At 34.1% G+C, this 11797-nt stretch overlaps 1 protein-coding gene across 1 annotated transcript in view; it reads left to right on the top strand.

Annotated features, from left to right (window-relative positions):
• Positions 1-2039: 2039 nt before the first annotated feature.
• Positions 2040-11797, top strand: part of LOC139840453 (probable cyclic nucleotide-gated ion channel 16) — a gene marked incomplete at its 5' end in the record, with an annotated part of 72597 nt that continues 62839 nt past the window's right edge. Inside the window, 1 exon segment of the mRNA XM_071830719.1 lies at positions 2040-2275. Within this exon segment, the coding sequence (XP_071686820.1) occupies positions 2040-2275 (236 nt within the window).

Here is an 11797-nt window from a genome sequence, read left to right as displayed (position 1 = left end):
GTGGGATGATGACAAAACTTGGAGTGTGTGGGATGGCAAAGATTGGGATGACGTGACTGATGATTTCTCTTTGCAGCTTAAGAGAGCACTTGAAAACAGTGTTGAGAAAAAGTAGGTGAAGTCTACTGATGTAAGTCTGTTTTGGACTTGAATTTTGTTTTTCTTTTGTGTTGCATACTTCATACTTGCATTTCTCTTCAGTAAAAATGTTGGACTTCTGTCTTCTGCTTGTCTTTTGTCGTTGAATTATTAGACCCGTAGTCTGTGTTTAAACTGATGTTTCGTGGTACTTGTCTGTAACAGTGAGATTGATGGTGCACTTTACAATCTAAACCCATTTTCTATGAGTGGACTGTGGTTATAAACTTTTTTAATGTTGGAGTTTTGCATGTCTTTTCTCTATAATAAGGCTAATTAATAATAATAAAAAATAAATCTCGCAAAAAGAGGGCACACTTAAATTGAGTTGAGATTTTTCTATTCAACCTTCCGAGTCGTTTTATATAATATAAAAACTAAAAAGTTATTATAGGGAAAGGTAATGTAAGGTCAACAACACCTAGTGTTAGGCATAGTTTAAAAAAAGGGTCGAGGCGGACGTACTGAGGCGCGCCTTAGTACGATTTTCGAATTCTACGTTTAGGAACGAACGCCTCAAAGGCCAATTAAAACGTACGCGTCAAATGGGAGATGCGGTCCGATTTTGGTATGAGGCGGTTCGATTGAAGAGGCGTGCGCCTCATGTTCAAACGAAAAATCGGTGTCTAACTCGCTAATTACTAGGTCAACCCGCCGGTCAACGGCAATCAAACGGCGGTCAACGGCGTCGGAAAACTTAAAACTTGGCGGAAACGAGAAAAGATGAAGGAAAACAGAAAAAGAAAAAGAAGACGAGGGAGGAAGGAATGATTTAGACCTGGTAACGTTGATGTTTCATTGAAAGAGAAGGAATAAGAAACATACCTGAGTCAGATTTAGACAGTGGTGGTGGTGGCGCAGGTGGTGATGACGGCGGCGAAGATTGCCGCGATGGTCACTGTCGTTCGTTACCACCATTCAAGAATACACGTTCTTTTCTACTTTATTGAAATTTTTGCTCTTCATTTAGTTATAGGAAGGGAAGATAGAAAAGAAGCAGATCTAAATCTAGTCTAGTGTTTATCTACGGAGTATTATATCATTATATATTTAAGATATTTTAATTTCTTTTATCAAATATCAATTACAGCCCCTAAACTTTTATTAAATTTGAATAACAAGAACAAACTTAATATACACTAGTTCAACTTTAATAAAATGACAATAACAGCCCCTATTATTAAAAGATATATATTACTATTAAAAAGTCAATGAAAGTCAACTCCGCCTCGAACGTACGCCTCGGTTCGCCTCGAGGCATACGCCTCGCCTCACAGAGGGAAAACGCCTTGAGGCACGTTTCCGTTTTTTTAAACCTTGGTGTTAGGTGCCCTTTTCATAGTAAGAAGGTTAAGTGTGTACAAATTAACAAAACCAGCCCTAATTTGTACAAATATCGGTCCATCTGGACGTCATAAGTGTTTAGATTCCTAGAATCTTAACATAACGTAATTTAGTATGATGTGTGCTTGTCGGGAATGTGCGAAGTGTGCAGCCGAATCATGGCACAAAATATTAAAAGAGCTCAAATTTGAAAATACTATATAATAATCGGTCCACTTATATTCTTTTCACCGAACAAATCAAGAAAATTCATTTATCAGATAATTTGTATTGCACAAGAATTGTTTTTCTGTTGATAATTTTTCAATAATATTAGTTTTGTCTTTTGAAAAATTTAACGTTTATAACGGCTATTTAGCAAATTAATGAGAGGGCACTGGCTTTATGTATGCATTTTAAAAGTGACTTTGGATTGTTTAATTGATTTTCTATTTAGTACACATTGGACCTGTTAGGGGTAGAACATAGCTCGAATAATCGGTTCACAAGTAGATGGGTCGAAGTTGCCACCTATGGTAGACTGGGATGTGTACCTTTTGTTTTAATATAAATTCATTTATATGATGTTAGTGCAGGTTATTGGAGCTACATGGTATCTACTGGCTATTGAGAGGCAATACTCATGTTGGAAAGAAGAATGTGGAAAGGAAGAAAACGTAACTTATCCTTGCAATCGTGTGTACTTTGATTGTGACCATGTGGATGAACCAGGTCGTGATGAGTGGTTAGAGAGAACTCAAGTTTTGAGTAATTGTAGTGCTGAATCTAGCCCTATAAATTTTACTTTCCGAATGTATGTGATAATGCTAAAAACAAACATATATTTCATAGCATTATCCCTAAAGAAAGACAAGCTTTTAGTTGCAATTGTTCTATTTACAAGTGATATTCGTTTAAATAATAAAAGGTGAAGACAAAAGACAGATTCGACGAATTGAAGACGCAAACGACCAAAAAGCTCAAAAGTACAAAGTACAATCAAAGTGGTTCCAATTATTGATAAGAAACGTCTAGAAATGACAAAAGTACAAGTTACAAAACGCAAACTACAAGATATTAAATTGTACGCAAGGACGTTCGAAAATCCGGAACCGGGACTAAAGTCAACTTTCAACGCACGACGCAACGGAGCGAAAATTACAAGTCAACTATGCATCTAAATATAATATAATATATAAATAATTCTTAAAATTATATATATATTATATTTATTTATTAAAAAATCCGTCGGCAAGCTAGGAGCCAAACTTGGATGAGCTGTAATCCACTACTCCGCGATCGCGGAGCTCTGAAGGAGAAACCCTTCGAGATCGCGGAGCACACCAAAACTGAAATGGGGCCTATAAAAGGCAACGCATTCGATCAATATTTCACACTTCTTTTTCTTTTCATCATACGTAAAGATATATATATATATATATATATATATATATATATATATATATATATATATTATAATTTTAATTTTAATTTTAATCCTAATAATAAGGGTATGTTAGCAAATATTGTAAGGGTGTAAGTCGAAATTCTGTCCCTGTAACGCTACGCTATTTTTAATCATTGTAAGTTATGTTCAACCTTTTTAATTTAATGTCTCGTAGCTAAGTTATTATTCTGCTTATTTGTAACGACCCGGAAATTTCCGACCAAATTTAAACCTTATTCTTTATATGTTTCCGACACGATAAGCAAGATCTGTAATGATGAGTCTAGAAAGTTTGAAATTTAGAATTGGATAATCAGTTACCCTTTGACCATGCCTGACGATTCACGAACAATTAATTGTACATAGTTTGTGTGTATATATATATATATATATATATATATATATATATATATATATATATATATATATATATATATATATATAATAATTTAAATGTAACTTAAATATTATTAGTTATAATTATTAATCACAAATAAAATTTTACAAGAAACAGAATTTGTTAGCTATCTTAATCAGTTTTTATTTTCTTCCCTTCGTCCTTTCTGTCTACTTTTTAGATTCCATCCGTGATTAGCGATTGATAAAGTAGAAGTTAAAGTGGAATTAGGAAACTTTTGTCTGCATTCTTCCTACCTATCTCCTCTAATTTATATTAATATCTATCTTTCATTATATATATGTATATGTATGTACTAAGCTCGATCAACCCATATCACACCTTAACCGAACACACACATACACACAATCACCTATCTCTCTTCTTTATCTGTAAATCACGTTTGTCATCGTTGTACTGTCACTGATGAAAACAATCGTAAATTACAACCATCGAAATTTTGTCTCCTGTTTAATTATAAAGGCCACGAAGACCACCTCAAACAATCACTTGAACCACCATGTACAACCTTCAAACCACCTAGTCCGCCACCTCTCACAATCGACCACCATACTAGTTGTCATCAAACCATGATCACCACGTTTCCACCACCCTACAACCGGCCACCAAGCCTCACGACAACTTCACCACCATGATCTTCTATCGTGACCCTCCACACCATCACCATAACCGCCGCCTAAAACCACCACATCACCTTGAACCATTAACCACTTCCTGTTTCGTTCTTCTATTTACTTATTCGACTTGCAAACCACCCTCACCCATGAACAAACCCACTTCAACGAAACATATCACCATAACCACCCATGAACACCATAAACAACCATTAGACACCGCCATTTAACCACCTTGAAAACCTGCAACTGCTACAGTTCGTTTCTATTCTGAATCAAAGACAATCACCATTGAAACCATGTTGCGTTATTATTTCTGTTTCTAATCGCTGTTGCGTTTTCTTTCTGTTGAAAACCGTCACCAAATTTAAACCCTACAATTGCTATTTCACTTTATAACCCACTTTGGTCGACTGTACTCGCTATGTTTCGCTGTTTAAACCATCACGAAACCACTCAAAAACTCTATGAATATCAGTGAAGGCAGCTGCTATTCGTTGTTCTTTTATTTCTGTCTTCTAATTAGAAACGATAATGGAAAGATGATCTGTAAAGTCAAAATTGTTTATGTCTCCACAATAAAGCCTAAAATCTTGGACGTATATTTCTTTTTCCTGCTAGAGGCTGTTAATGGGGATTAAAAACAATTGCAAGTGGTTGATTAGTATGTATGTGGGACAATCTTAGCACTTAATGGTCGACCATTTGGGACAAACAATCTCACTTGCGAATAAAATAATTGGCGGCTAAGTCTATCATCCCTCATAATTAATTAATACGTTCCATACTTGTAAAGCTGGATCGAAATCCTTCAGATTCTGGTTGGGCCGAGAGATAATGTGTATCTCTTGATTGGGCCGCCTTGTTTTATCATATTTGGCCTATATATATTATTGTGATGATTGGGCTGAGGCTTATTTCATGCTGGACTGCCCGTTTAGCTAGCGTAGCAATAATGAAAACAACTAAAATGATACGTGATGATGAGTGAAGATGTTAAAACTAGAGGAATGATGGGATGGAACGATTGATAAATACACGTGATGATGATAACAGGATAAGTGATGATAGATAGTTAGCAATGAAAATAAGGATACATGAAATAAAGTAATACGAGCTTATTAAGAATTAGATTAAATCAGAAAAGAACGAATGGAGAAACGGTTAGAAGGGTTGTTGAGTTAGCGGGATGTCACGGGTTCAAACCCGGACTTGGGCATTATTTTTAGGGCTACTTTCCCTAAGGTAGTTATTTATCTAATTATTATTATTATTATTGTTATTATTATTATTATTATTAGTATTATTAAAATTATTATTAATAATATCATTAATATTATTAATAGTATCATTTTTATTAAAAATTATTATTTCTATTAAAAGTATCATTTTTTTTTACTAGTAATATTATCATAATTAGAAAATTTATCATTTTTATCAAAATACTATCTTATTATTATTTTGACATTAATATTATTATTTTTACATTACCAATATCATTATCATAATAACCATTATTATTATTATTATTATTATTCTTATTATTATTATTGTAAAATAAAACAACTTTTATTTATGATCATTATCAATATTATCTTATCAAATAACAATTAGTTATATAACACTATATTTACTACATATAACATAATTTTATTAATACTTTTATAATTAATAAGGTTATTAATGAAAAACCTAATTAAAATAACAATTAAATCTTTAATAATATATAAATTTGTTCGATTACCATCTTGTGTGTTAATATATATATAAATGATATAGGTTCGTGAATTCGAGGCCAACCCTATACTTGATAATGACGTCATATGTATTTTTACTACAAAATACATTAGGTGAGTATATAGTCCCTTTTAAACTCTAAATATTTTTGGGCTGAGAATACATGCGCTGTTTTTATAAATGATTTACGTTATGGACACAAGTGATCAAAAATAAAATCTACGTTGAGTTGTACCATGGCATATTTCTTTATACTTGGTAGCTAATATTTACGTGAGGAGCGTAAACGCGAATCCTGTTGATAGATCTATCGGGCCTGACAACCCCAACCGGGCTGGACGACCAGTTTTAAACGGTTGCACAGTACTTCGTTTCGTTACTACACTTGGTACGGTGTAGGGTTTATTTAAGAATATGCTGCTGTGATTTAAATGTTAAGTATGGTTACCAAGTGCTCAACGACTTTTCATACACGAGGAGTGTATTATGTATAAACATTAAATCTTGTGGTCCATAGTTATAACGCTGCTAGCATCAAACCTATATATATCTCACCAACTTTATGTTGACATTTTAAAGCATGTTATTCTCAGGTACGAAATAAGTCTTCCGCTGTGCATTTGCTCGTGTTAAAGATATTATTTGGAGTCGATCATCGCAATGGGACCAACTGTTGAAGGCTACGTCCGGGAGGATTAGGATCGGTCCTTTCAGTTGGTATCAGAGCGTTGGTCTTAGTGAACCAGGTCTTACATTAGTGTGTCTGACTAATAGTTGTTAGGATACATTAGTGAGTCTGGACTTTGACCGTGTCTGCCTGTCAAAAGTTTTGCTTATCATTCTAGTCGGAAACCATCTGCTTATTATCCTTAAAGAATTGCCTGCTTATCATTCTTAAGTCTAGACACGTCTTATTGCATTTAGTGCATCGATAGTGTATAGACAAAATTCATATCCTAGTGCATCTGTAGATTTGTCTGACATATGCTGTAAATTCCTCTGTAGTTTACGAAATCTTTAGTATTATACATAGATATTCTATATAGCTAGAATATCATCCGACATTCGAAAAATCATTTCATATCGAAGATCTCTTCCATCCACCAAATTGCCCTTTTCAACCTAAAGCGCTTATCGGCGAACTTGTTCGAGAAACCATTTTCTCTCCCCTTTTTCTGAGTATCTCATCACGATTACATACTATCCCATATTTCGAATCTTACTCATCCGCTCGTTTCAATCGTTAATCATCCCGACATAATATAAGAAGTTAACGAAATACGTGCTCGAGTAATGGTTTTGGAGAATCTGGTGCGGAGGTTACAAACACCAGCAACAGCACCAGCAGCATAATCCATATCACCATCATCAACGTCAATGGTATCCTTATCACCCTCAAACCACAACCACGTCGTAAATCTCAACGTCACAAATTACACATCGAGTATAATCACCATTCTACGTATCCGCTCACCACAGAATAACCATTTCTATTCAAATTTCATATTTGGATTTTGACCTATCAGAATCCAACAAGTGGCATAATGAAGGAAATATTGGACGAAAATAAAAAGTGTTAGAAACAAACGAATTAATTAATTGAAATTGTGATAGGAATCCACACTAACTGTTCCGGCTAACTGTTCCCAGCTAACTGATTAACATTTAATTTATCGCAATTTACATTATCGCAATTTACATTCTCGCAATTTTATTTATCGTCATTTAATTTCTGTTATTTACTTTTACGCACTTTAGTCGGGACACATGTACAACAATACGTCGGATTAATTCTGAGACAACACGTTGTATAATGGGTCATGATATATATTTATTTTACGCATTTTAAATAACGGGACACGTATACAAGGTTTCGACTTATCATATCGACCCATCTATATATATATTTCGGAACGACCATAGACACTCTATAGTTAGCTATACAGGGTTGAGGTTGATTTCAAAATATATATATACTTTGAGTTGTGATCGACACTGAGACCGGTACACGGGTAACGATACGTATTAATTAATTCGAATATTATATATTTAATTTATATATGAAATTATTGGACCATTGGACAATCGGACTATTGGAATGCTAACTTTGGACAATTAAAATGAATTAAAATGTTGATTATAACATATGAAACTAAACAATTCTTCAAGTTTGCCACTTGATTCTATCATAAACCTCATTTGTACCTCGACAATTACAATTCGCGTTCAAATCTTTCATGATTCTTGAAAACACCTCAATCGAGAAGTTGAACCAGCCGCACCTCGTCTATGGAAGAAGATTCATGCATACAGTTATGCACCTGAAAAACTTTCGAAACCGAAGTTATAGTTAAAACCTATCCATATTGAATTCCTTATCATTCATTAGCAAAAACAACCATACGATTCCTTTTCAAGAAGCTAATTTTGTCACAGCTCCACTTCGACTTTTCAGTGAGACTACTCCTAATATAACCTCGATATTTATACCTTGTCCTTTTGCCATCATTACCAGAAAATCTTTTATATTACACAACATCATCAGCAGACGTACCAGCAACTCGATATCTCTTTGGCGAAATCCGCAATTAGTATTTCGAAAATCTCGAAGAACTTCTCCAGTTATACCTATAGCATCTATTCCTAAGAATTTTATACTTTGAATGTGAAGTTTCTGAAAAACATCCTGAACTGTGAAGTAGTTCTGGAAATGCTGATGAAGCAGCAAAAACCGTAAACGACCTTAACAGTCAAAAGTTTGACGATAAAGTACAGTATGTTGGTAAAGCTCAGAAAAAGAGAAGGATGGGAACTGGAAAACGAATTGAGCAAAGTATGAAAGAGGCTGTGGACAAATCATAAAGAATAAGTTTGACTTCAAAGAATCCAAACGATTAGTGCCTGCTGAAACCGTTAGTAAGAACCCTACTTCTTATTCTAAACCTTTCCAGATGATATTCTTCATCATCATCTTATTTTAAGATATATAAGATATCTTCATATCTTCCGTTATACATATTCTCCATATTTCTAGAGATATTTTCACAACTATTCCTCTCTGCGATCATTTATCTCTCTGTAACATCTGCGTTACAATATAAAAGAGACTGTGTTAGTTTCTAAATTCTGAAACCTCCGAGTTTAAAATATGAATGTTTTGAAGTAGTGTTGGGAACTGATACATGAATTAGTATAATATAATGAAACTTGATCAACTTCATTATATTACAGTAAGTCATGTTGAGTTTCTAATGAAACATGATGATTCACAGTACCATCATCATGTGCCATGTTACACGGCTCTTACATTCTATTCAATCTCCAAACATATTAGGAACATATCATCTTGATAGTTCTATCTATTCGAATATACTGGTAATTTGACAAATCAAAATCGTGCCATTACCATTTTCTTTCTGAGAGCATTAGCTATGTTCATTCCAAATTTCATACCTACGAATTCCGAATCATTACACGCTTGACTCGAAGTCGGGAAAAGAAAAAGAAAGCATGAAGCTCCGAAAAGTAATGAAGAATATTAAGCTTGATAATAACCCCGAAATTACAAACCGTGTATATCGATGCAGATAGCAATATAAAGACACGGGAGAACTAGAAACACTATAAACACAAGGGTATAGTAAAAGTAAATAGATTCTTCTGGTGGTAGATGAAAAAGAAGAATTATAGATACGAAAGTTAGGAGTATATCAAGAATCAGGACTGGATGGAGCATATTGATGAATGCTTTAAGGTATGAATTAAGGAAGAAAGAATAGAAGGTGTGAGTTGTGAAAAATAAGGAAATGAAGGGGGTGGATTAATAGTGAAATATCCGACAGAGAAATCGAAACAGATTGCCGCATTAAATCAAAGAAGATTCTGATCGCCGAAGAACCAAAACTTATCACGTAAGATTTTTCTTTAAATTCCGCAAATTCCGAAAATTTATCATAACTACATCATTGGTTAAAACGAGTATATTATTACTCATCTCACTCTTTTGTGATAGCTTCACTCGTGCGCTTCACATGATCGAATCGTTTTATCTATATCTCTCAAAAAATGATAAAACTCCACTATTATCTTATATTTGTCATGAAAACATTCCTATTGTTATTTATGACAATCTCGATCAAATTTCGGGGACGAAATTCCTTTAACGGGTGGGTACTGTAACGACCCGGAAATTTCCGACCAAATTTAAACCTTATTCTTTATATGTTTCCGACACGATAAGCAAAATCTGTAATGATGAGTCTAGAAAGTTTGAAATTTAGAATTGGATAATCAGTTACCCTTTGACCATGCCTGACGATTCACGAACAATTAATTGTACATAGTTTGTGTGTATATATATATATATATATATATATATATATATATATATATATATATATATATATATATATATATATATATATATATATATAATAATTTAAATGTAACTTAAATATTATTAGTTATAATTATTAATCACAAATAAAATTTTACAAGAAACAGAATTTGTTAGCTATCTTAATCAGTTTTTATTTTCTTCCCTTCGTCCTTTCTGTCTACTTTTTAGATTCCATCCGTGATTAGCGATTGATAAAGTAGAAGTTAAAGTGGAATTAGGAAACTTTTGTCTGCATTCTTCCTACCTATCTCCTCTAATTTATATTAATATCTATCTTTCATTATATATATGTATATGTATGTACTAAGCTCGATCAACCCATATCACACCTTAACCGAACACACACATACACACAATCACCTATCTCTCTTCTTTATTTGTAAATCACATTTGTCATCGTTGTACTGTCACTGATGAAAACAATCGTAAATTACAACCATCGAAATTCTGTCTCCTGTTTAATTATAAAGGCCACGAAGACCACCTCAAACAATCACTTGAACCACCATGTACAACCTTCAAACCACCTAGTCCGCCACCTCTCACAATCGACCACCATACTAGTTGTCATCAAACCATGATCACCACGTTTCCACCACCCTACAACCGGCCACCAAGCCTCACGACAACTTCACCACCATGATCTTCTATCGTGACACTCCACACCATCACCATAACCGCCGCCTAAAACCACCACATCACCTTGAACCATTAACCACTTCCTGTTTTGTTCTTCTATTTACTTATTCGACTTGCAAACCACCCTCACCCATGAACAAACCCACTTCAACGAAACATATCACCATAACCACCCATGAACACCATAAACAACCATTAGACACCGCCATTTAACCACCTTGAAAACCTGCAACTGCTACAGTTCGTTTCTATTCTGAATCAAAGACAATCACCATTGAAACCATGTTGCGTTATTATTTCTGTTTCTAATCGCTGTTGCGTTTTCTTTCTGTTGAAAACCGTCACCAAATTTAAACCCTACAATTGCTATTTCACTTTATAACCCACTTTGGTCGACTGTACTCGCTATGTTTCGCTGTTTAAACCATCACGAACCCACTCAAAAACTCTATGAATATCAGTGAAGGCAGCTGCTATTCGTTGTTCTTTTATTTCTGTCTTCTAATTAGAAACGATAATGGAAAGATGATCTGTAAAGTTGAAATTGTTTATGTCTCCACAATAAAGCCTAAAATCTTGGACGTATATTTCTTTTTCCTGCTAGAGGCTGTTAATGGGGATTAAAAACAATTGCAAGTGGTTGATTAGTATGTATGTGGGACAATCTTAGCACTTAATGGTCGACCATTTGGGACAAACAATCTCACTTGCGAATAAAATAATTGGCGGCTAAGTCTATCATCCCTCATAATTAATTAATACGTTCCATACTTGTAAAGCTGGATCGAAATCCTTCAGATTCTGGTTGGGCCGAGAGATAATGTGTATCTCTTGATTGGGCCGCCTTGTTTTATCATATTTGGCCTATATATATTATTGTGATGATTGGGCTGAGGCTTATTTCATGCTGGACTGCCCGTTTAGCTAGCGTAGCAATAATGAAAACAACTAAAATGATACGTGATGATGAGTGAAGATGTTAAAACTAGAGGAATGATGGGATGGAACGATTGATAAATACACGTGATGACGATAACAGGATAAGTGATGATAGATAGTTAGCAATGAAAATAAGGATACAT

This window comes from Rutidosis leptorrhynchoides, chromosome 4, assembly GCF_046630445.1.
Source record: "Rutidosis leptorrhynchoides isolate AG116_Rl617_1_P2 chromosome 4, CSIRO_AGI_Rlap_v1, whole genome shotgun sequence".
Lineage (NCBI taxonomy): Eukaryota > Viridiplantae > Streptophyta > Magnoliopsida > Asterales > Asteraceae > Rutidosis > Rutidosis leptorrhynchoides.
This window is presented reverse-complemented; position numbering and strand designations above follow the sequence as displayed.